The sequence below is a fragment of the Labrus mixtus genome, chromosome 1, assembly GCF_963584025.1.
Source record: "Labrus mixtus chromosome 1, fLabMix1.1, whole genome shotgun sequence".
Lineage (NCBI taxonomy): Eukaryota > Metazoa > Chordata > Actinopteri > Labriformes > Labridae > Labrus > Labrus mixtus.
In genome coordinates, this window is record NC_083612.1 from 31,431,448 (window position 1) to 31,454,649 (window position 23,202).

Below are 23,202 nucleotides of genomic sequence, written 5' to 3' on the forward strand. Positions count from 1 at the left end.
GCTTAAATTCAGGCTACTTGTTAAAATAAAATTCTTTATTGCAAATCACTACATGAAATGCTACGATTCAAGTGAAAAAGCTTCTCATCTCATAGGAATGTTTTTTAGCTGCAAAGGGTCGCACAGTTTATTTTTGTTTGTAACAGTAAAACAGTCGGAACACAGCTCATCCTTCCTCTTTGACATGATGTTAACCCCCTCCTCTGTGTCTCTGCCCTTTCTTCCCTTAGGAAATGACCTAGAGGCCTTACAGATACATTTGTGCTTTTGTCACTCTAATCTGCATCCGCGGAGAACAGCGAGATCTGGGAGCGAACCTGTTTCCGTGGTGAGTGATATCTACCTCAGCCAGCAGACAGGAGGGAACCAGGAAGCTGCTGGAGCTTTCAGACAAGCAGACAGAGCTATCAGCTGGCCACTTGCTCACTGCCTGCAGAGCCCTGCTTCATGAAGAGGATTGGAGACGGACTGGATCTGTCTACCCCTTGCTTCAGCTCCTCTACTAGCCTGTGCACAAGGAAAGCCCAAACCACATCCTCTGATTCCAGCATTTACTTGTTTTTCTTTTGTTTTATTGCTGTACTCTTTCCTCCATGCTGTTGACCAGTGTCTAATTTTGCTTGGATTCATTTTTCTCTCTCAGCTTTTAAAAGGATTTTCTACTTTTATTAGTGCAGGCCGGTATAGGTATCTATATGTACATACACTTGTGTATATACTATATATACTGTACGAAGAAGGATTTTTCTCCCATACTGAAGCAAAGTTAATGCACTTTAAACCCCGGCTGTAGAATCACTTTGAGTATATTAAGGAGTGTTTTTGACTTTCTTCCCCTGATATGACCATTTTGTTTGAAGCTGGAAGCAGTAAATCTGGAGGTGTGTTAGTGCTGTTTTTAAGCTGAGCCTGACGTATCTGCAGCAGGGCTGCATGCAAGCATTTCACTCAGCCTGCCAGCTTTTTTGATCGCTCTCCAAACCTCACCCAACTCTGTGCTGCCACTCCACAAGGCGCACTAAGATGAGCCTCTGGCAGGTTAAAGCCTTGGGCTGTCTTTTTACATAAACTTAAACGATTTCAGGACAGTTGTTTTTGGTGTTTTTTGTAAAGACGACAAGAGCACTCTGTGTGGAAAACAAACTAAAAACAGCTTCCGGTGCTGTTGCACCACATATGTATTGTTGTAGTGCACAGGAAAGTAAAATGGACTACAAGCGTCGCTTTTTGCTCGGCGGGTCCAAGCAGAAAGTGCAACAGCACCAGCAGTACCAGATGCCTGAGCTGAGCCGGACGCTGAGCGCTTCCCTGGCCTCCTCTTGCTCAGCCTCTTCACCCATCGGCACTGGGGTGGTCATGCCTGGCAGCTGCCACCCACCTCCTTCTGGTGCCACCACCGCGGTTGCAGATATCCAGCAAGGCATCTCCAAATATTTGGATGCCCTCAACGTGTTCTGCCGGGCCAGCGCCTTCCTCACAGACCTGTTCAGCAGCGTGTTCAGGAACTCTCACTATTCCAAAGCAGCTATGCAACTGAAGGACGTGCAGGAACACGTCATGGAGGCGGCCAGCAGGCTGACTGCAGCAATAAAGCCTGAGATCGCTAAGATGCTGATGGAGCTGAGCGCCGGGGCCGCCAACTTCAAAGACCAGAACGACTTCAGCCTGCAGGATGTTGAGGTTGGTGCTCACACAGTATCCCACACCATCTCACTAAAACAACTTATTGATCTAATTTGTGTACTGGAGTACGTCACATTGTGTTTACTTAAGTCAGATGAAAGTCTCATGTCTATCATGTCTGCAAACAAACAAAAATAATATTGACATTCATCTCTACTGTTTGCTCGCCTTTAAAGAATTAGTCAAGTCCACAACCTGAGGCGCATTAGTTAACCAGCGCATGATTTATCGCATTCATTTAAACATGAATCGTCTTCTTGCAGTTGTGCTAAGATGCTTAGCTGCACTATGTCACAAGCCTGGCACCATGAATCAGGGTTTCCTGGCTCAAATAAGATTCTAACGCCTAGTGTTGAGCCAGTGTCAGGATCTGAGAGTGAGGTGTGAAAAACACTGAGGATGTGAGAAGAAAAGTCATCTTTTGTCACTCCGGACACCACACAATCTTTTCACTACACTGAATCTGCTGTTGCCTGAGGTGTTTTTTAATGTGAGTTTTGTAGAAGATATTGAGACTCATGTACTTAATAACCAAAGGCTCAGCTTTAACGTGGGATTCATTTTCTTTTTGTCTCAAATTCTCTTTGTGCGTCTCGTTTCCTTTTACCCTGATCAATCAAGACAGTTTTGGCTTCTTCCAAGAGTCTCACACACACACACACACACACACACCTGTCTTACCAATTATTCCAGTCTGGTGAATCTGTGATTTTCACTATTCACACAAGAACTAGGTCTGCATCTGCTCTGTGTTTTTAAGAGGGAAAAGAAAAGACCGTGACATATTAAAGAGCATTTCTCTTAGCTTGGTGAATTAGCACTCACTAGCAATAATAGCAGTGTATCATATAGCTGTTGTACAAAACCTTGCTCCCTCCCCCACATTTCTACTAAATCTTGGCAGTCAGACAGGTCAGGAGGTTCATGAAGCTAGGTTGGATAACACATGTTTAGACTGTCAGACCTGAGCCTGAACACAGTTCATCTAAAATGGGCCTTCTCCCAAAGATAAACACATGGTAAATTAATAAATGAAGACAATCAACAGTTGCTCTCGCTCTAAGATGATATATTAATTTATTGATAATTGTGACAGAAAGGATCAGACTAATTCAAGTTGTAGATTTTGCTGCCCTAACCCCGAACTTCCACCAGATACGTGTGCATTGCGTGTCTCTCTGTGCTGCGGACCGAGAGTGCCGAGACAAAGGAAATCCTGCGGTAATTTAACAGATTAACTTGCGACAGTGCAAGATTATACGACGTATGTGGTATAAAACGCTATACAAACCTTATAAACACATAAACAAACAAACAAACGGTCATTTTTCTGAAATGTTAAAACTGAATGTTTTATTCTGAAAATAAACCGGATGTTTTAATGTTGTATCGGTGTCTGACATCCCGACCCGCTTGTTTTTTTCTGTGCTAAATTGAATAAAGTAAAACCCTATCACCTCCGCTGCCGGAACGGAGCGGAGACGGACCAAACATGCATCTGGTGGGAATTGGCCGTTAGAAATGGTCTCCCAGGTGGTGCCTTCAATATCGAGATGCTGGGTTGTCAGCTGTACACCACACCCATGCAGGCCCTATTACTACATCTGCCTATGTATCTTCCATTTAATACACAGTTCTGAGACTGTGGATCTTGCTTAAATTCAAATTCAAACAACTTCATTAATCCCTCTTGTTGCGATTGATTTGGAGCAGCATGTACATAAAAAATAGTTTGTTTTACAGACAGGTGAAAAAACGACGTCCTGCTGGCGCAGAGAAAATTCACTAGAAAGCAAATCACCAGAAGAAGCAAAAATACTCTTAGCCTGGTTACAAAATTAGTTCAAATGTTTATTTCCCAGCGGTAATCTTTACACAGATTTTAACAATGCTTCACATTAAATGACATTTCCATTGTCATCCCAATGTGAAAATCCTCAAACACCAGCGTGCTCACGTGCAAATGGAGCTCTTGATAAATTAGAAATGCATCCTGCCAATCACATAAGGACAGCTAGCTCTCAGATACTCTACATCAATTTTGTTGTGGCTTCAAAGTTGGCTAACACAGTTGCTTAACAAAGACCATTTGTCGGAAAAGATCAGCACTTATTTGAATATTTGGACTCGATATCTTAAAAACATGTTCTGTGTAAGATATTCAGAACAGCAGTTTTAGGGACAAAGCAGTGAGGCAAGACGAAAAATGAGGTGTGAACTAAAAAAACAGATCTAACACAATAAGACAAAAGGGAATCTTGTGGTTTGGCCAACCCAGATTAAACACAAGGGGGAAACAGAATGGACGCCAAGCTTAAATACAAAGCAAAACTAACTAAACCCACATGGTCTATTCCAACAAGCTTGCTGCAGCATATGAGTGATTTCAGTCATTGGCCACGCCTTTTGTTGAACCAGGACGTTCTCCTCCACACAGCTAGGTAACTTAAAATATATTGGTTTAACCAAGGACAACTAAAGATTTTACCTTAGCAAAGCTTCTCCTCACCTCAAATTCATCTTCACTACACTAATGTATCTAAAAACCACATTATTTTATCCTTTGGCACCTTAGAAGAGTCTATGGGACACTACAATTTTGTCTGTGTGATAAAAGTCAGATATTAGAGCCAACATGTTTCTGTGATGTGGCATGTAACAGTGAGAGGGTACTTGGCTCTGGCTAAGACAGTGGAGGGCCAGCAAGACCTCGGTGGATGTGGCTGAGCCCAAAACAGGAAACTCTTCGGCACCACAGTCAGTAAATCTGACTCTCTGTGGTTTGGGATATGCACAGATGAATATTAGAGGAAGACCAAGTCTGTGAAAGTTTAGACCGCATGGTTTGGCAGTGACTTGGTGTCTGGCCCCGGGCATAAAGGGTACATTTTGTAAAAGAAAGAACGACATTAATACTTTACAAAGGCCTTAGTTGAGTATGTATGTCCATACACAATAACATTATTTGGTGTAGTGGAATATTAGTACAGTAAAATTTCACAGTAAGGGGGTTCTTAAATGCTGAATGATGTTTTTATTCATAGTACAGAACATTTACAATTTCTTTTGAAACATACTTCATGCTTTTGCGCCAAGTCCTATGTTTTGACATGAATATCTTCTCTAAGTTTTGTGTATGTAAAGTTGTTTAGACCTAGCTATTACTAATTTATGTTCATTCAGACTGGCCCTCAGTCTACTATGTGGTGGATGTGTTACTGTAAAAGGGATTTTCCTTTTGTCTGCATGAGTGGAGGAATGCTGTTTGGCAGCTGGATGTTATTGGGTATTGAAAAAGAACCAAATGCATTTCTGAGATCTGGGAGTTGTGGTATGTGAAGCTTTCCCCCATTTTACCCCCCAACTCATGTGTACACCCCCCCCCCCCCCCCCCCCTTTTTCCCCCCAATCAAAACCCTCGTAAGGGTTAGGTCAGTGCAGTCTTTAAAGCAAACCAATCAGAGCCCAGCTCTCTGTCTGCTCAGAGAGAATCCGCTGCCAAATATGCATGAAAATGTCACGGTTTGTTTAGAGGCCGTTTGCCGAGCTTGTAAGTTTAAACCACAGAGTGAAGACCAGAGGCAGACACAGAGGTCTCCATGAGCAGAGAGAACTTCATGGCTGCTCTCGTTAGACAAATGCATGAGCTTTCCCAGCAAACCCGAGTTATTACTGGAAACACACTGGAAAAGAAAGCCCTTTGGTCATAAACTGTTTGAAACACCCTTGGGGTTTTTTTTGTTTTGTTTTTTTATAGTTGGTGGTTTCTTTATGAAATGTGGTCACAAAGTACGAGAGGTTTATCTAATTGCAGTGAAACATGTCATAGTTATTGTTTGTTATTTTCAATTGTTGGTATGATGTGTGTATTGTATTTTAGGACAAAAAATTAGACATGAGAAATAAGAGGCAAACAAACTGCATGGAGACATTCCTCCACTTTCTCCTTGTCTATCCCGCCCCTCATGGCTAAAGTGAAGGGAGTCATGGGTCTCTTTGTAGGAACAGGGGGTTGAAGACTATTTTCGGAACTTTTATCAAAGAAAATTATAATAATTTTTTGACGTTATTTGGTTAGCCCAATATAAATGTGAATATGAGCTTAACTGTCTTTTGTACTTGAGCATGACAAGTTGTTGATACAGCAGCTAACGCTAACTGCGACCAGGGCCTAATAGTGGATAAGAGTCTGCAACACATTGAGAACAGTGCATTCCCTCAGATTCACTGCGTTTTGAAGTCCCATAAATGCATCATCTTATAGTACTCCCTGTTCCCCCCTTACATGAAATGTCTTTGCTTTACTTGTTGATCTTTGTTGTGCCATTGTAGATTTCAGTGTAGCTAGGCCGAACTTCCGTTGCTTTCCCGGGTCCGCCATGGTCCTCTTTGTTGACATACTGCATCACAAATGACTTAATGATACGACTAAACAGCGAGTCCTGGCTGATGAGAACTTTTATGGACGACAAAATCCTCCCTGGGGTTTACTTCTGAATTATTTATGTTGCTGTTAGGAACTGAAAAGCTGAATCAAATGTCACGTGCCTTATCAAATTCAAGAATCTCAGAAAATGTGAACCAGTTCCACGTTGGAATTTGTTCTTGATACCCAAGCCTACTAGAGAGCTATGAGTTTGAATCTGTGGGGCTCTTTATTAAACAGATAGTAGAAGGCCTTACGAAATAAACTAAAGCAATGTGTCCCCTGTTGCATATAGAAAAGACTTGAAGCTAGAACACTTGGATCCATATAAAAGGCCTTGATACAGCACTGCTGCTCAGCATGGTTTCTTATTGTAACCTGTTGCCATTTAACAACATTGCAGTGAAAGGGCCCCCTGTGGCTCGAAAAGTTTCCCATCTTTAAACAACAAGGATATATCTTAATCTGTTGACAGGACATATCAAGGTAGAAAGACGTCAACTTCTCTTCTTTCAATACATCAACATTTTCATCAAGGAGTTTTAAAATTTGTAATATTTAACTTCAGCTTTGGAAGAATTTTGCTTTAAGTGCCAGGGAAGCAGTTGATATAATACCAAGCAGGAGGAATCTCTGGGACCAATATCCAGGCCTCATGGATTAAAACAATACCAGATATAACCCTAAAAAAGATCTGCTTTAGGTAAACATTTGCAAAGGAAGAAAATCGAGGCAACTCATTTGTCAGACCTTAATTAAAGAAAGTGTGTTTTTGCAGGCTAAATGAGTGTAAAACATTTATTTACACAACAAAAACTTTCTCTTTAACCAAAGTAAAGGATTTGTCTTAAACTTCCTTCCAGTCTGTAGGGTAACAAAATATTCAAGTGATCAGTTCTGAGTAATGAAAGGATTACAAACACTGTGACCTTCCTGTTTCTCCATTGATTGTTTAAAGGAAAGATTCAGGAAACAAACTTAGAATAAAAGGCCAGCAATAGAAAGGGATCTAACATTGACATTACAACAAAGATAGGCTGCTTGTTTATTTTACAGACAAGACAGCAGCCAGGACATCTTATTATTATAACAGGATCATACTCCCTTTCCCTAGAACATGTCTAGAAAACCACTTTCCTAGACTTGCTCTTATAGTGCAGGTGTTCTCAGAAAATAGAAGTATAAATGTTGATTGATTCACTTTTCTCCTTGTTTGGGCTTTTGAGGGGCCAAATGTTGGCTTGGCTCTGCTGTGCTCTTATTTCTCATACTTTCCATGACCGTGCGGGATACTGCACAGCCAATCACATGTGTTATCCATTATCTAGTGCTGCAGCCATGGCCTCATTTTTTTTCCCTCTCTTGGTTATAGAAGTCAACATTTTAAGACTTTGACTTGCATTTATCTCAAAGTTGTCAGCTTGTGATTGGGTTATTTTGCAGTCTTCATTAGGACTCACTACAGGTGATATCCGTTTGCATCAGATGGCTGTATGAGTTGCATCCAAGATGATTTATTATCTGGCTTCTCCCGTCTCCTTCCTTTTATTAGTCTGCTTTGAATTCACCCTTATCTCCTCGGACTGTGTGAGTTCTTTATAGCTGCTCAACATCAACAGCAGAAACAGATATTTTACATTCTGTGAACTCTGGATATGAGCCTCCCAGAGACTAAGCTGAAGGGTCAATCAGTGTTACACTTTGGTTCAAACTGAAAGATCTCTACAACTATTAGATGGAAGTGTCACTGTGTAGAGACGGCCATGGTCTCCAAAGGACCACTATTTTTGACTCTAATGATCCCCGACTTTCCCTCTAGCCCCACAAGCAAGTTGACGTTTAAGTTTTTACAAAAATGTATCAGTAACAATAAAAACTTGTGGTTTAGACATTCATAAAAACTTTGATCCCATGTGTTTTATGAATACAGTAAATACAACAATCAACAGTATTATCATTTGCATGATCAACTCTACTCTTTGTTTAGTGATAATTAGCTAATGTTAGCGACTTAGCGTACTTAGCTCACTTACACACTGAACAAAGAGAGTGAACATTACACCTGCTAAAAAGTAACATCAGCAATTTAGCATAATCATTGTTAGCAGGTTAGCATGGAGTATTGTGGTGCATTCCATTTGATCTCAGAAGTGGGCGATTCCCGAGTTGCCGGTCTGATACGTCATCAGGATCGCCCCCTGAAGTTGGAATTCTGTCTTTGAAACTCAGAGAACCTTCAGTAGCCCGAGTTAAAATCCAACATGGTTACTATGTGCATCAATAGTAACGTTTAAGCTGTAACTTTTGTATGCATTGGCAATGTAGTTCTCTTTGTGTAATCAAATAAATCACACGGATAGCATCGTGCAAGATCTATCAGTGGACATGATGTCAATGTTCTTTCAGCAAACAAACTATCACACAGTGTGTTGTTATCACCTGGTATTAGCTAACAAAACAAAGGTACTGTTGGGTGCGTTCATGTTGCTTGTCCGTCTTGTTGCCAACTCACAACCAGAACAGGGTCAACTCTGGTGGAACGCACCATTATACTCAGAGTGCCACTGTTGCTAAACATAGCCTTACGGAGCTGCTGGTGTGACTGTAGAGTTTTGATTCTTTTAAGTCAAAAATAAGTGCTAAAAAAATGTAAACAAAGTAGCATATTAAGGAATAATTGCAAAAAAAATCCCATGTTGTAATGGCAGCGTTACTCGTCACTAGTCGGGATAAAGACTCAAAGTGTCACACAATTAAAAGCCAAATGACTTGTCCCTATATTTATATGAAGCATTTTAAACCGACTCTCTGCTCTTTTAATACATGAATTTAAAAAAGATATATTGTCTTTAATTTTGTGACCTTACATATTTTTGGAGGAACTATCTGACCTGTTACCATTTGTTTGGGAAAAAAAATTATAATAATTAATAATAATTTTTCCTTCAGTTTGCAAAGCTTTTGTTTATCCACTGGGCATTTTTACTCACCAAACATTTATATAAAGCAGTCTAGACAAGTCACTGTCTGTTTCTCCTCTGTCTAAAGTGACAATCACAACACAATTTAAACACTTTTGCTGACCCAATATCCTTTTTTAAATTTTTGGTCTCTGTCTTTATTTAGAGATAGAACAGTGGATATGGGGAGAAAGAGAAAGTTGAGAATGGCATGCGGGAAAGGGGCCACAGGTCTGATTTGAACCTGAGCCGCCTGGTTGCAGGACTATAGTCTCTGTGCATGGGGTGTGTGCACCAACCCCTAGGCTACCAGTGTCCCCTTACCCAATATCCTTTTGACATGTCTATTTTGAATACCAATCGTCATAATAGAAATAATCTTGATAGACCAGCTCTCAAAGATTGGGCATATGTGATCTTTTTGAGATGTTGAGTGAGTGGTGACACTTTATCTTTTAATCTGACAGAAGTACAGTGGAGAGAAAATAAAGGTGAAGAGGGGGACGAAATGCAGCAAATTCCCCCTCCCCAATCAAACTGGTCATGTTGTGATAAAAGAAAGTGCAGTAAATGTTCTTACCACTAAGCTGAGATGTAATCTGTGAATCAGTTAGCTTAATGCTTGGTGCCAAATAGAAATAATGGTCCATCAACCTCTCCCAGTATGTTTACATGGAACTACTCCACAATGTTAAAGCACCCATTAGAGTTCCTCAGCCATGACTCAAACGCTCCAAAGAGGACGATGAATATGCTGTCCCATCCTGTGACATACTGGGTATGAAAACAACACCAACAACCACTAAGATGTTTTATGCCTGTTAGTCATTCACAAATTGTTGTTCTCTATTAAATGTGGCATAGAAGAGTGAGAGCAGCTGTGTCCTGTTGTTCATGTCCGCCCTCAGAACGACAGCATATTTCTGTCTTTACAACTCAGCTTCCCCCTCCAGATATTTTCAGCAGGTACCTGAAAAAGAAAACCCTGTGACCATGGTAGATCCTGTGGTAGATCCTGTGGTGTCCTGTTTCTCTTATTTTGCTAACTGGACAACAACAGCCTCCAGAGTATTAATGTTCTCTCACCAAACAAACGCACACATACACACATTTTGTCAGCTCACTAGGTAGGTGTGGAGCGACCTGTGTCACCCAAAAATATTTGTCAAGTGTGTTCTGCAGTGTTTAATAACTGGGTTAAATCTATTTTCAGTGAATTAGAAGGTTTCAAATGTCAGATTAGAAAAATAATGCTTGACCTGAGAAAATTAGTACTCAGTTACTAAGTGAAGAAATCAGATAAACTAATGTGATAAGGGAGATAAATATATTTAGGTTCAATGTTTGATGAGCATGATCTAAGAATGTAATTGAGTTGGGACAGAGGAAATGTTGTGAACAGGTTTAGAAACTTTTGACACCAGTCATATCTCTCCTCCAGTTGTTTCCTCTTCCCTCTCGCAGTAACGTTACTCTTTCGTCTACAGAAGAACTGTATCAATTCTGATAACCATGTAATGCTTCTTTTCTACATTATTATCTCAAAAGCTCAAAATTAATTAAAGGTCACATGTTATCCTCCTTTTCAACAAAAAGTTTCTGTGTCTGTAGCTTTAAACACAAATCAGCTGTGTCTGACCACGCCTCTCTCTGGAAGGGTTTGGGGTGGCTTGGTATTTCTTGCACCATGCACAATTGCTTACAGTGAAAAGGCAGAACAAACACCTGGCTGTGGGAGCACACATTTTCTGAAAGGTAGAGCAGGCTAAAGACAGAGAGGATGGACTTTTCTCATTATTGGGGGGGTTGTAGACAGATTAGTGACACATTAGTGTTAGAAAAACATGGTAGAGTGTATTTTTCATAATATGTGACCTTTAACATAAGTAGACTGGTACTAAGCTTTTAAGTTTCCATTCCTGCCTGTAGTTTCCCAGTCAGCGATAAACTCAAACAAACCTTCCTTCTCTGTCTCACAGACCCTCCAAACACCAACATATATGTATGCTCACCTGGACATGCTCTCCATCTGTCTTTGGCTTAGAAGTAGGAATATACAACATGCTCATTCTTACACGTTTCATATCAGCGTACAGCTCATAATTAACCAAACACATACACGTTTAGTTGTGTGAAATCTGCCCTTGAAAGATGTTTCATTTTGAAAAATGTGGAACTCTCTGATTTGTGCTTCATGACACGTCCTTGGCCGCTCAGCCTTTTGGTTTGGATGTAACTTTCCTTTCATGGTAGTACTGTAGCTGCTTTGGGGGATAAGGGGATGTCCTTATCTTCTTTTTAAGTTTGTTTTAAATTATTAAATTATTGAGTGCTGCTCATTTGGTTCATGTGATCTAGTTGCAAAACCACTAAACCAGTGCTATGTCTCTGTTGTTATGGTGTTAAAAGGACACAATAAAACAAGGCAAAGAAACCCAAGAGGTTTGTACAGTTTCCTAGTCACTGTAGTTTGAACAGTTTTAAGAAAGTGTACAAAATATATGAACATAGATCACTTTTTGTTGGATTATTTTAAGGTCCTGCTTTAAAAATATTGATTGTCAAAAAGAAGTTGAAGAATTTCATTATTCGGTGTTAACCAATCACTGTGGACATGCATGTCAGTTTCCTAGCCTGCAGGCATCCATGTTGTTAGTTCTTCTCAAACACCCTGACGTAGCCGCTCGAGCATGTCAGGAATGACAGTGACAAAGGTTGTGACAGTAATCTATTGTTGTGTCTCTCCAGGTGCTGGGTCGGTGCTTCCTCACGGTGATGCAGGTCCATTTCCAGTTTCTGTCACAGGCTCTGCAGAAGGTCCAGCCCGTGGCCCAGTCCTGCCTGGCTGAGGCTCTCGCCCAGGCCCAGGAGCGCTGTGCCAACGCCCGCTCCCAAAGCTCTGATCTGGGGCCTCTCACGGAGCTGGAGGAAGCTTCCCGCTCATGGAAGGGTGCAGCTCAGGTATGCAGCCCCTGCGCGCCTCAGGACTCTTCCTTGTATGGATCTCGGAAATAAGGTGTTTGTCTGTGTGAGGTGAAATGCAGACTTGTTCCACATTCCTGAGAGATGCCAGCTGTTTGTGATTTCCAGACCCAATTTCCTATTTCCTCTTTGTGGCTGCAGTTTGTCTGTGAACCTGCAGTGTAAAGTTCTGTACCTCTCTTAATCCCAACTCCTGTAAGGGAGGCAGTTTTGTAAGAGGACCTGACTAATCCCCAGACTAATCAGCCCCACTGGCCCATTTTGAGCTGTGTTGAATAAAGAGAGGCAGAGGGGAGAATAGGGGCTTGATTGATCTGTTAAGCCCTGGCATGCAGAGAGTTAGCCCTGGAGGGTTCTAGGCCTGGATAGACCCTGGTATAATGAGCTGGCTGGAGGGGGGGGAAGAGGCCAGCACTCTTTTTCTAAAACTATATAGATGCTAAGGGTTAAGCTCTAATTTTTTTAGGAATATAATTTTAGTTATATCTCTGAAAAATCTTTATGTGACTCCTCTTCTGTGAATCCTTTTCAGCAATAACTTATCTAGAATGCTGGTCATCTTGTTTTGCAGTACAGTCTATTTACTCTGAAATATTTCCTGTATTTCTTTCCGAGAATGTACTCTAGTAGTGTAGCTGTTTCTGCATGTGTCTCTGACCTGGGACTCTGCTGTGTCCTCAGGCCATGGCGAGGCTGAGAGAGAGGGGTCGTGACGGCTGCCTGGCAGGCATCCAGGTTCAGCAGCTCTTCTGCTCCAACAACACCTCCATCCCCGAGCATCAGCTGAAGGAGCTCAACATGAAGATTGACAATGCTTTACAGGTAAAATATTGTTTGAAAGAGGCAAGGCAAAGACCTACCATTACCATTCACTTCTGCAACAATGTAGAATACATATAAATTACTGTAAAGATATGGTAATTACAATTAAATAGAACATAATCATTTTGGTTCTCCATCTCCAGGCCTACAAAGCAGCTCTGGAGAGCCTGGGCCATAGTGAATATGCGCTCAAGGCCGGCTTTCATTTTAACCCCAAAGCTGTGGAGGCAGCCTTACAGGTGGGTTCACTCAAGAAGTCACGACATTTCTTGAAATATTTATTCAATTATAAGTAATTCATTGGTGTTTGTATAGTATGTGTTTACATGCTTGAGTGTGTGTGTGTGTGTGTTCAGAGCTGCTGCAGTGAGGCAGAGGCCCAGCAGGCAGGCAGGATGCAGACCACCTCCCAGCCCATCCAGTGCGAGCTGCCCACCATCCCTGTACAGATCGGCTCACATTTCCTCAAAGGAGTTTCCTTCAACGAGTCAGCGGCTGATAACCTTAAACTGAAAACGGTAAAGTCCCTTCTTCTGGCCAGATTTACACTACTTTTATTTTTTACAAACTTTATTTGAAGTGCTAACCTCATCAGTTATGTGGACCGGTGGGGGATCTTGTTTTAATTTAGTAGCAGGTCTTTACTAATATCAGCAGGCAGTGATGGCAGACCGCTTCTGTTGATTGCCCTCCATGTTTTGTCTTTTCAGCACACGATGCTGCAACTCATTAAGGAGGCGCTGGGCCAGAACGGAGTGACCTCCAGGGAGGACTCTCCTGTCACCGAGGTCCTCAACCAAGTCTGCCCATCCAGCTGGAGAGGAGCCTGCAAGACGGCCGTCCAGCTGTTGTTTGCCCAGGCTGGTCTGGTGAGTAGAGATGTTAAAGATTCAATTCAATTAGATTTTAATATTGTGAAAACCAACTTGATTACAGAACCGCAATACATCTCAAAATATTGAATCATAATGCCTTTATCATCCACAACTTTTCAACAGTTTCTCAGTTTTGGGATCAAAAAATTCTGTCTGTCTGATCTAATTAGCTCTCCTTTCTAATAAGGTGCTACAAAAGATGATAGATCTGGTCAAATCAATCACTACAGTTTAGTTGATATTACAGATTAGCAGAAAGGAGATGACATGCAGACTTTAACAGGCCTGTAGCTCTTCTCTGACACTTCTGCATAAATTAGCCCACTCCTCTCCTTTTGTGCGTCTGTGGGTCTGGCAACCTGCATTTCAATGTTTCTCAGATTTGTAATGGAGATGAGAAGATCTGTCGGCTTGCTTTGAGGCAGTAGAGAGGTGTAAACAAACACCAGAGAGACACAAAAGGGAAAGAAACATTCCTGCAGCATCTGGGGGAAGGATGGGCGCCCCGTGGGTGGGTGGGTCTGCAAACAGAGACCCCCCCCTCCCTCTTCTGCTGAGACAGAGAGTCACCGAGAGGGAGGGTCAGCGGCTGGATCCTCCTCACAGTAACACTAGTGTGTTTATGCACCCAGTGTTTATTTCCACGGTGTGGTCTGTCCTGTTTGGTGTGCAGCCCTCCCAGCCCCGTGCTAACTGTAAAACAATCCCTGGATGATAGATGGGCATTTTGCATTAGCTCCATATCTGAGCCTATGGCTACTCGACCCAAAATAGATTACACAGCAGACTGCACAGACAAAAAAAAAACCTCACGTGTGGTATCTTCCCTACACCTTTATATAACTTGCATATACATACTCATACATTATCGACATGCAATATTCATACTTCAGTACGCAGGCTTTCTCCTCCCCGTTGTCTTTCTTCTACACCCACACAAAACTCGCAGTCAGAGTTATCATATCTGTTCTGCTGTTGTTCCTGGCAACATCATTCAGCAGCAACTCCTTTTTTTTTCCCCTGCTAGTCATTACTTTCCAAGAGCAGCAACAAAGTTGACTTTGTCTATTTAGCTGCTGTTCCTCCTTCCTGTTTCCAATGACCTTTACGTATGTGTTTCGACATAGCTGATGGACTGTGTGTGTATGCCTAGAGTCTCTCGCATGAGCAGCCTGGGTTTTCCGAGGATACACCTGCTTTTTTAACAACAATGGAGTAACTTCCTGAAATACAGGAAATAGACTCCTCCCACCTTTTCTCCCTCTTGCTGACCTAGTTGCGTGGGTCTCGAGAAGCCAAGGCCACTTTCAAAGAACTTGTAAATAAATGTGACCAGTACAAGCAGCAGGAAGGCTGGCCTGTGTGTCGTCTCTGGCTGAATGCACCAAGCTTCCTCACCTTGAACTGCCTCTCTCTACTCGGAGGGAATTTAATACCAGACACATTTAAAGGGGCTTTTACTTCTAGTTGTTTTTTTTTTCATGTAAGCATGGCTGATAAAGAACAGAATCAGACTGGTGCACATGCATGACAGGGTAAATGCAGTCAGTTTTGTAAAGGTTGAGAATGAAAGAATCAAAATTGGAAACCTTTGTGATAGAAATCCTACATAGAAAGTGTTTCTTTGGGGAGGTGTTTATGCAGGTGTGATTCTTTGTCCCCACAGGTGGTTGTTGATACAGCTCAGATTGAGAACAAGGAGGCCTACGCTCCCCAGATCACTCTCGAGGGCTCTAAGGTGCTGGTCCAGGTTCCCTCTACATGGTAAGCACATCAAGAAACTGTTTTTAAAGAAGCAGATACCCAGTGGTGTTATCTTTAGGTAAAATAATAATCAAAGGCTTTATGGCAGGGTTGGTAATTTTCTCCAGATAAACTTTTAAAGATTTTGGTTGAAGTTGTCTTTAGGTCCTGACAGAAATTAATAACTCAAGCACTCTGAAAAAGGAACAAAGAAAAGCCGTCATCTGTAGCAGTTGAAAGTATGTAAAAACTTTGACCAATGTCTGCCACGAGGTACCAATCTGATGAACCAATCATGTCTCCCTGCTCGTTCTCTACCCCATGCATGCATGAGCTGAGCTCTGCTTTGGACCAATGGCACTTGTGCGTGTAAATGAGGGGCGTGGCTTTGAGGGAGCACAGAAGGGAGGGAGGTGGTTGCAGACGGGGCACTGAGGGAACGCTGCTTTCAAAATCATGGTAGTTTTTGAAAATTACCAACCCTGCCTTTAGTTAATGCTCATACTATATTGGTTCACTCAGCCAGTGCAATACCAGTGTTTCCCATACTATTCTTTGCAACCTCCCGGCACAAAATACTTTATTTATCGAATGAACTTATTTTATGGTCAGTCGTTTTATTTTAAAGCGCTGAAGGTGGCCAAGCGGTCAGTTTGTGTGACCAATGAACAGAGGATGTTGTCCAGAGCATAACAAGTAAATGTTCTTCCATTTCCCTCCCTGCCTGCGGTGTGTGTGGTGTGTGTGTACATATGTAGGTGTCTGAAGGAGGACCCAGCCACTATGTCCCTGCTTCAGAGAAGTTTGGACCCGGAGAAAACCCTCGGTCTAGTAGACGTACTCTACACAGCAGTATTTGACATCAACAAGTGGAAGGAGAGAAGGTGAGTGGATGTTCTGTTCTTCTTTATAATGCTGTGTTGAAGCAGGATGACAATCGTCAGTGTGTATAGGTTCAGTTTGTAGTTTAATTGGTATATTTGATCAAAGTCAACATAACTCTACATGCTATAAGCTGTTTTTATTGTCAGTCAGGTATTTCACATGTATCCTGTAGTACAATTATGCTATTGGATTTTATGGCATTTCTGTGTGCTAATAACTTTTATCTGCTACACGATGTCCAATCAAGACATCCCACTGTCTCTGCATTGTGAGGCTTTTATTTTGGTAGTGAACATTGGCGTGTTGCCCCCTCATATCTGGACTTGTTTGTATGCTACAAATTTTTTACTCTGGCTGTGTGAAATACGGCAGAACTATATCCCGTGACATGCAAGAGTTAGCCATAAGTCAGATTACCTTCAGCAAAATAAATAATAATCAAAAAATAAGTGCAGTGTTTCTGCAGTGCCCCAATATAAATGGATCATTTGACAACACCATTGTTTCAGGTTATATTAGCTTAATTAACTAGCACAAGCTTACTATGTTGTGTTTTCTGAAGGAGTGAAGGAAAGTAACTAAGAATAAACTTAAGTGCTGTAAAAATGTGATGTAGTCATCAGTCCTCGTGTTTGTCTATTTGCTGTGTCCTTGTAGTTCCCTGTTACTGCTCTTTGTCTCAAAGGTTAAAAAACAACTTCTTAGTCCCCTGTATTTGAATGACATATTTAGTCTGGAAAAGTTAGATTTCAGATTAATGATAAAATATGATGAATAAATTCAGATATTTGGCTAATATATCTTTATTTTGACAGCAGTGCAAAACTTTTAAGAGGGTATTTCTAGACTGTGGAATTACTGCTTTTTGGCTGCTTCAGTGAAGGAGTACTTCAAACTCAGGTCTTTTTTTCAGAGCATAATCTCAAAATTACCCCAAAAACTTAATTTGTGTTCATTATCTGTTTTCTCCCCCCGACCACACTACCTGAATTTTTTGATCTTGTCATATTTTTCACTTCTTCTCTAGAGTTTTCTTTATTCAGGAATATCACTAACAGGTGACATTTGTATGGTTATGAACTTAATTCTGGGCCATTTTTCAGGAATTCATTTGTTAAAGAAGCAACAAAAGAGGTCACACCTAGAACTGGAGCTTTTAAAAAATATAATGTATCAGTTTAAATCTTAGATGAGAAACATCATTTAAAATAACAAGGGCTTCTTTAGGGAGCTCCTCTGTTACTTTTTTTCCCTTCTTTAATCTCTGAGTCATAAACCAAGCCTGAACCAAAGAGTAAAAATGAACCCCACTACAGGTTAACAGTCACCTGTTATTATTTGAATTTAGTTTACTGCAATAATTACTAGTAATACAAAACAACTGAATACTCGTCTTTCTCTTCTCTTCAAAAGAGAGCAGGCCCTACCCACTATTCAGATTCAGCTGCAGCGGGAGAGCCCAGACTATGGCAGCCAGGCAGACCTGCCCCCAGGCACCAGCTCCAAGACCTCTGGTGGACTGCCTAAAACAATATCCAAGCTGACTTCCAAGTTTACCAAGAAGGTCTCATCCAGCTCTAATAGTGGTGGTAGTTACTCCATCCCAAGCACCCCATCTCGCAGCATGCTAACAAGCAGCAGCTCTGAGGAAAAGGCCAAGAGCCTGAGTCATAGTGACGGGAGGATCCAGAGCATCCTGCAGATGGGCAGTCTGTCCTGCACCCCGGACTCTCCACAGCAAAGCCAGCTGGCCAACGGTTTAGTGTCAGACGATCAGGGGATGAACCTACCCACTGACCAGGAGATGCAGGACGTAATCGACTTTCTCTCAGGTTTCAACATGGGAAAATCCCAGCAGGCTTCGCCCCTGGTCATGAGGAGGAACTCTGTGGCGTCTGCAAACCCTGCCGAACTGAAGCCCCCAAGTGGACCTCCACCGACTTCCCAATCTATCTCTCACAATGCCCTGCAGCCGCCGGCTCAGACTCTGCCCAAGCCCCAGCCTCAGCCTCCACCATCAGTGCAGAAACAGCAGCCTCAGCCACAACCTCAGCCGCCGCCTCCTCCTCCCCAACAACAACAGCCCCAGCAGCAGCAGCAGCCCCCTCCTCCGCCACCCCAGCAGCCCTCCCCACAGGCCCTGCAGTACTACCAGCACCTCCTGCAGCCTATTAGCCAGCAACAGCCTCCTCCTCCTCAGCTTCCTCCTCAGCAGTCCCCACCCCAGGTCCTCCCACAGCAAAGAGTGGCGGCCAAGTGGCTCAGCACCTCTGGGCAGCAGCCTCCGCCACAGGGGCCCCCCGCAGGGCTGTCACCCCTGGGTCCAATCGGGCAGTGGGGCTCTCCTGGACTGCCAGATCTTAGCTCAGATCTGTACAGTCTGGGCCTGGTCAGCACCTACATGGACAGCGTGATGTCAGAGATGCTGGGCCAGAAGCCGCAGGGGCCCCGCAACAACACGTGGCCCAACAGGGACCAGAGTGAAGGAGTGTTTGGAGTTCTGGGAGACACGCTGCCCTTTGACCCTGCAGGTGAGATCCAACTGACTTGATTGTATTTATGGAAACCATATCTATCAAACTTTAGCAGGTTAACTTGAAGAGCAGTTCACACTTACAAAACAACAGAAAAAAGAAATTGGGCCACCACATCTTCTCCAGTTAGATGGTGACCAATGAATGAAACATTTAAAAAGGTCAAAGTCCAATAAAAAAGGTGAAATATCTCCTATAGTGTTGAAACAGATGATCAACTTTTTATTTTGTTTGAGTTCAATAACCTGGACTTTTTTCTTCATCTTGACCAGGAACAATTTGATCCATTAATTAGTTATACAAAAGAAAGGTCAACCCCAGGAAACATAAGTTTGTTTAGTATCCCTTAAATAGGAATCTGCATATTTTACAGTTAAAAGTGCTGAAAACTATTGAGGGAGGATTGAATTTCCCCCGCAGGATCAATAAAATATATCTTCTTCTTCCTCTTAACCGTAGACGGTCTCTATTTGTTGTGGCATTACTGTTCAAAAACTAAATTTTAAGCTGCATCTACCTCTCAGACAGTTGTTGAATGTGATCATGATACCTGTCAATATTATTTGTTTCCTTTTGTTGGTTTTATTTCATTTTAACAACGTGCTGATGTGAAACTTAAGGGGCTTACTCGCTGTGTTTGTTGGAGCTGCAACTTTACAAGAGACCAAGCTGACACGACATGAGCCGATAATGGTTGAATTGGGGTTAAACATGTCACACTAAACAAAAAAAGCAGGACATCTGTTGTTGTTAATTTATCTAAGAGTATGCTCTATTAGTTTGTGTTATTTTAAATAAGCAGGAAAATAGATAATCCCTTTTTTCTCAGTTGAACATTCACCCTCCTTCTATGTGTTTCAACCTGTTCTTCTCTTATTTCAGTGAAGTTAGGGATTGTCACCTTTAAAGTGATCCTAACCAGAGTGTTGCTCTCATCTCTAATGCTCCTCAGTCAGACTGTTATGTCAGCTAAGTGTGCGTGTGCGTGTGCGTGTGCGTGTGTGCGTGTGTGTGCGTGTGTGTGTGTGTGTTTGGAGGGGGCAGGCCTGAAGCTCTGCTGACACTCTCATTTCTTTTTTTCTTTTTAAACCACAGTAAAGCGGCTAGGCAGTGTTGTTGTGACTAACGCTGCAGTTATTAGTGAGTTATTCATCAAACCTGGAGACTAATGTTCAGAACATTGGTGCTTTGTGTCCATGTAGTCCAGTGGAAAACCTTCATGTAGTTTGAAATGGTATCCAGCTGATTTCTTAAAAAGCTCATCTAGACTGAAACCTTTGTTGTCCAATAAACAAAATGTAGTTTTCAGACATCAGTTGAAAACATGAATTGACTACAATACTAGGGTTGTTAGATTACGATAAGAGCTGTCAGCATTAACTAGTTAATCGCAATGAAGGTGTGAAAATAATGCATTCATTTTTTTAAATTACGATTAACTACATCCTTTTTTTGTCTCTTTAGGTGTACTTTGAATAAGCCACAGCAGTGTCTCCCTGTAGTCACAGTGATGAAAAGATCAACACTGCTGCGTCTTTGAATGTCTCATTTCACTTTTAAAAACTCTCAGATACTTCGGCTGATGAGTTAAACGTAATATCCAGCATATACAGGTTATTTTCACTGTTTTCTTTTAGTTTTTGAGCCGTACAAATTCCTTTTTCCTAGTTAAGTGTTTATGCTATGATCTACCAGGAGATCCTTTATTTCAAAACAAAATCAAGGTTGAATTCAGACAAGTAAAGTCACCTCAGCTTAAAACAGTACAAAAATTCAAAATAAAAGCCGAACAATTCTATTTTTTAAAATGCTAAATATTGGAATTTCTAACATGCGATTATTAATGATTATAAAAATGTAATGGTTTGACATCATCATGCACAAAAACCAACATCACTGTAATGGCAAATGGGGATCAATGATATCCCTGCTTGGTTTTATTTATGGCCAAGTTGTCTGATTTCAGCATATACATCAGGATTGTCAAAACTGGTTAGAACTGGGTTATTTACAAAAACTTTTTTCCTAGTATTTTTTCGTACATTCAGTTTGGCAGAAACACTTGTGTCTTCACCTGATGCATTATTAGTGCTATGTACGACCCTGAGTCTGAGTGAATAATCGATGTCGGGCAGACAGTGTGAGTGGCTATGTTCCCTGCATGCTGATGGACTGTACGTTGACAGATTATGCTGAATTTAGCCTGTGTGGGATTCTATTTTTACAGTGCAGCAGGCTCTTTTGATTGCAGTCTAGGCCCATTGTGCAGAGCTGACTTACGGCTATTGTGATTTTCTGCTATGGTCAACAGTCTGGCTAAACGAATTGAGCTCCAGGGAGCAAAAGAGAAAGCTGAGGCTGTCAGAAACTCATAGTTGTGTTTATCCTCCCTTTTTTCCATGCGCAGTCGGCTCTGATCCGGAGTTTGCACGTTACGTCGCCGGCGTCAGTCAGGCCATGCAGCAGAAACGACAGGTGCAGCACATCCGTCGCCCAAGCAACCCACGCAGCAACTGGCCAATGCCTGATGAGCAGCACAGGACCTGGTCCCACCCAGAGTACTACAGTGAGGGGTACGTATCTGTTCATGTCAAACATTTCCCAGACTTTTCTTTTGGTTAAAACTGGCACCCCAACATGTGTCCCTAAAAAGTCTTTGATAATATAATAAGAACAACAAATACAAACAGAAGAACAAGAAACAAATATATTAACATCAAACAGATTACTGATAAATATTATTGGGTTTAAATCCTGATGAATTGATCTGTTACTTCTGATATCACACAATCTGACCGGAATGTGATTCAATTAAAGCCAGGAGCTCTCATCATCATCATCATCATGTCATAGGCCCATTAAAACAATCAGTGACTTAACTACTACATTATTATTTGAACTGAACTATTCCTGACATTTTTTATAAATGATATTCACCCTCATTGACCACTATATCAGGAGGTGTTAGATCACATGCATCAATATTTGACTTTATATCAATGGTTTTGAATTGTTGATCAATGCAAAAATAAAAATAATATTATCCGCCACCTGCAGTGTGACATAATCTGCTGTGTCTGGAGTTTGAGAAGTCTATACGTGGTGTCACCTTTTAAATGCAGACAACACAAATCAATACAGAGTCCATTTTTTTAAAAGCAGACCGTTTCGACATGTCTCCTCAGCTCTCGCTTGTTTCTTTGATGCAACATTTTTCCGTACATAACATTTATGCTTTAATAAATCTGACGTCTATATTTTTTTTTAAATATGAGAAGCAGCTACACATGCACAATTACCCTACTGCCAGAAGTTTTCACCGTAAGTTTTGGGGCGTGCGAAACTGCCAGAGGGTTATTTAACAGCTAAGTTTCATCATTGTGCGCAATACCAGTGAGCAATGTTTGATTAAATTATTGATGCGATAGATTTCATCGATTATAAAAGGCATTTGCCATGTTATTAGTGAATGCAGTCATCAAATTTAGCCCACAAGTGTGAGACAGCACCGACCTGCTGAGATGAATCAGAAAGAGTATGTAAACTGAAACAATCATTACTGCGGTGTTTTAAACCCTGTGTGTCGTATAAACATGTTACCTTTGATACCTTTAAATACCACCTCAGTAAAAGTAGAACTCAGACAGTGCTCACACCTCCTCTGCTTGTTTCCTCAGGGATGCTGTTAACAGCAGCTGGTCAGCCAATCAGGGTGACTCGGCCAGTTCCAGCGACGAGACATCTTCAGCCAACGGCGACAGTCTGTTCTCCATGTTTTCTGGGCCTGACCTTGTAGCTGCAGTTAAACAAAGGAGGCAAGTACCAAAGTCCCAAACGGGCCCGTTTTTCCCCCTCTTACTGTCAGCCAGCAACGTCTTACTGTATCATACAACGTCATCAAATGCAATTTTAACTCATTTCTGTGGATTTTTTTATTTTTCCGTAAAAAACTACAGGAGCCATTTTTTTGTTCCTCATCCCTTCTTACCAAACCCTTGTTGATACTTATTGCTTAGAGAGCATGTTCAAGCTCCACTGTGTGACCAAACCTTCATGTTTCTCTCTTCTCAGAAAACACAGCTGTGGTGAGCCAGAGGTGTGCACTCTGCCCTCCCCACCACTCCATCACATAAACGATGATAACCAAGTAAGCATTCATTAGAAACCCTGTGCATGTTGAAAAATTGTACGAGGAGAATATTTGAATTTTTGTTCTATTTTTCCTGTTTTAGATAGATTGTAATTTATTGTACAGTTAAGACATCCCTGGTTACCATAGTTACAAAAAAAAG

The 23,202-nt window shown here is 41.7% G+C and overlaps 1 protein-coding gene across 3 annotated transcripts in view; it reads left to right on the plus strand.

The window, feature by feature from the left end:
* The window catches only part of LOC132977485 (granule associated Rac and RHOG effector protein 1-like), a 37,719-nt gene that overhangs the window by 12,215 nt on the left and 2,302 nt on the right, over nucleotides 1-23,202 (plus strand). For all 3 annotated transcript variants that reach the window (XM_061042097.1, XM_061042106.1, XM_061042089.1), the window contains exons 2-13: nucleotides 231-1,680; nucleotides 11,818-12,030; nucleotides 12,733-12,873; nucleotides 13,017-13,112; nucleotides 13,230-13,391; nucleotides 13,584-13,742; nucleotides 15,415-15,512; nucleotides 16,250-16,375; nucleotides 17,790-18,907; nucleotides 21,318-21,483; nucleotides 22,588-22,725; nucleotides 22,982-23,057. In XM_061042097.1, coding sequence (XP_060898080.1) covers nucleotides 1,177-1,680; nucleotides 11,818-12,030; nucleotides 12,733-12,873; nucleotides 13,017-13,112; nucleotides 13,230-13,391; nucleotides 13,584-13,742; nucleotides 15,415-15,512; nucleotides 16,250-16,375; nucleotides 17,790-18,907; nucleotides 21,318-21,483; nucleotides 22,588-22,725; nucleotides 22,982-23,057 — 2,997 coding nt within the window. In that variant the 5' untranslated portion in view covers nucleotides 231-1,176. The remainder of the gene's footprint in view (nucleotides 1-230; nucleotides 1,681-11,817; nucleotides 12,031-12,732; nucleotides 12,874-13,016; nucleotides 13,113-13,229; nucleotides 13,392-13,583; nucleotides 13,743-15,414; nucleotides 15,513-16,249; nucleotides 16,376-17,789; nucleotides 18,908-21,317; nucleotides 21,484-22,587; nucleotides 22,726-22,981; nucleotides 23,058-23,202) is intronic.